The sequence below is a fragment of the Littorina saxatilis genome, linkage group LG8 (assembly GCF_037325665.1).
Source record: "Littorina saxatilis isolate snail1 linkage group LG8, US_GU_Lsax_2.0, whole genome shotgun sequence".
Classification (NCBI taxonomy): domain Eukaryota; kingdom Metazoa; phylum Mollusca; class Gastropoda; order Littorinimorpha; family Littorinidae; genus Littorina; species Littorina saxatilis.
The window spans coordinates 12,172,640-12,174,102 of record NC_090252.1 but is presented as its reverse complement, the minus strand read 5'-3'; the positions used below and the strand labels follow the sequence as shown (position 1 = coordinate 12,174,102).

Genomic DNA, 1,463 nt, shown 5'->3' with positions numbered 1-1,463 from the left:
TCTCTCTCCCTCCCCCTCTCTCAAAGTACCGACCTGACTAGCACAGTCGAAGCCAATGCCCAGGTGAGCAAGCAGTCTCAACACAACAGGCTCCGCGTTGCATTTCACAGCTGTCAAAACAGAAAGGAAAACACTTATGAATGTTAGGGGGCGGCATAACTAAATGTATACCACCTTTCTATGTAAATTATCTTGTAACTCTCAAACGAACTGTCAAAGATGTTACATCGGTTAAGAGTGTCCAGATTCTTACTCCCTGGGCTGGCCGAAACCTTTGGACTAAGACATCTAGCATAGAACAGTCGCTATATAACAGAAATTGAAAAAAAACCCAGAAAACCTGTGAACCTTATTTGCACAACATGAATTTATTTCATTAGTGAGCACGTTTTCAGAGCAAACGTACAAGACACCACTTAAAGGCAAACTTCGCATAGTGACACGAGTTGGCCTGACTGTCTTAGATCTAGCCAGCCTTTTAAATGTTATGGCTGCTTCTTGTGGTGAGTTGGAATTGTTTGATGATCGAATTCTTTTTCGAAAACAAGCACCAGTGCCTTTTACGGCAAGAACAAAGCAAAAACTGTTGAGAACGAGACAGTAACGGAGGAACTTACCATAGAAGGGTTCAACCCCTGGCAGATACTGTCTCCACGCTTCAACTTTCCTGACGATGTCTCCGAGATCAACCAGGAAAAACGCGTCATCTTTGTCCTACAGACAATATAATAATAATAATAATAATAATAATAATACGAATATTTGTAACGCGCACATATCTCACCAACAGGCGGCTCAAGGGGCACATACACTCATTCACACACACGGAGACTTAAAGTCACTAACACACACACACACACCATCAACCATATAAAACACAAACACACACACACACACACACAGACACACACACAGACACACACACACACAGACAAACACACACACAGACAACACACACACACACACACACACAAACACAGACACACACACACACACACACACATCTACACACACACGTTTCTTGTTAAATTAAAATCGTTGTTTAGTTCGTTTGTTAGGTAATTCGTGCGTTCCTTCTTTCCATTCGCTGTTGGCACGTCCTCTCTGTCTGTCTCTCTGTTTCTTTCAGTCTGGTTTTTCAATAGTAGACTGCAGAAGATCACAATATCTCAAGTGTAAGCTGTTTGTTATTGTTGGTTTAAACTGTTTTATTCGACGTTTGTGCATTATTTACAAAAAGACGCATATTGAGTAAACAACAACAAGCATAATGCTTATAGTGGTGTTTACAGTTTTCTAGAAAATTACATTGTTATTGTTGTGGTTTATACTTTTATTTTTTTTAGAGACATGCTGGTTTTAATTAAAGTAACAGTGGTTGTGTTTTTTCTTTATAAAGAAAGAGATCAAATTATGAACGGAGTTGCTCGGCAACCGACGAGTCGGTAACGGAGCCTAAGGGT

General features: G+C 40.3%; 1 protein-coding gene across 1 annotated transcript in view; it reads right to left on the bottom strand.

The window, feature by feature from the left end:
- Positions 1-33: 33 nt before the first annotated feature.
- LOC138972171 (probable ornithine decarboxylase) overlaps positions 34-1,463 on the bottom strand; it is a gene marked incomplete at its 3' end in the record, with an annotated part of 2,846 nt that continues 1,416 nt past the window's right edge. The window contains 2 exon segments of the mRNA XM_070344921.1: positions 34-110; positions 618-714. Of these exon segments, the coding sequence (XP_070201022.1) occupies positions 34-110; positions 618-714 (174 nt within the window).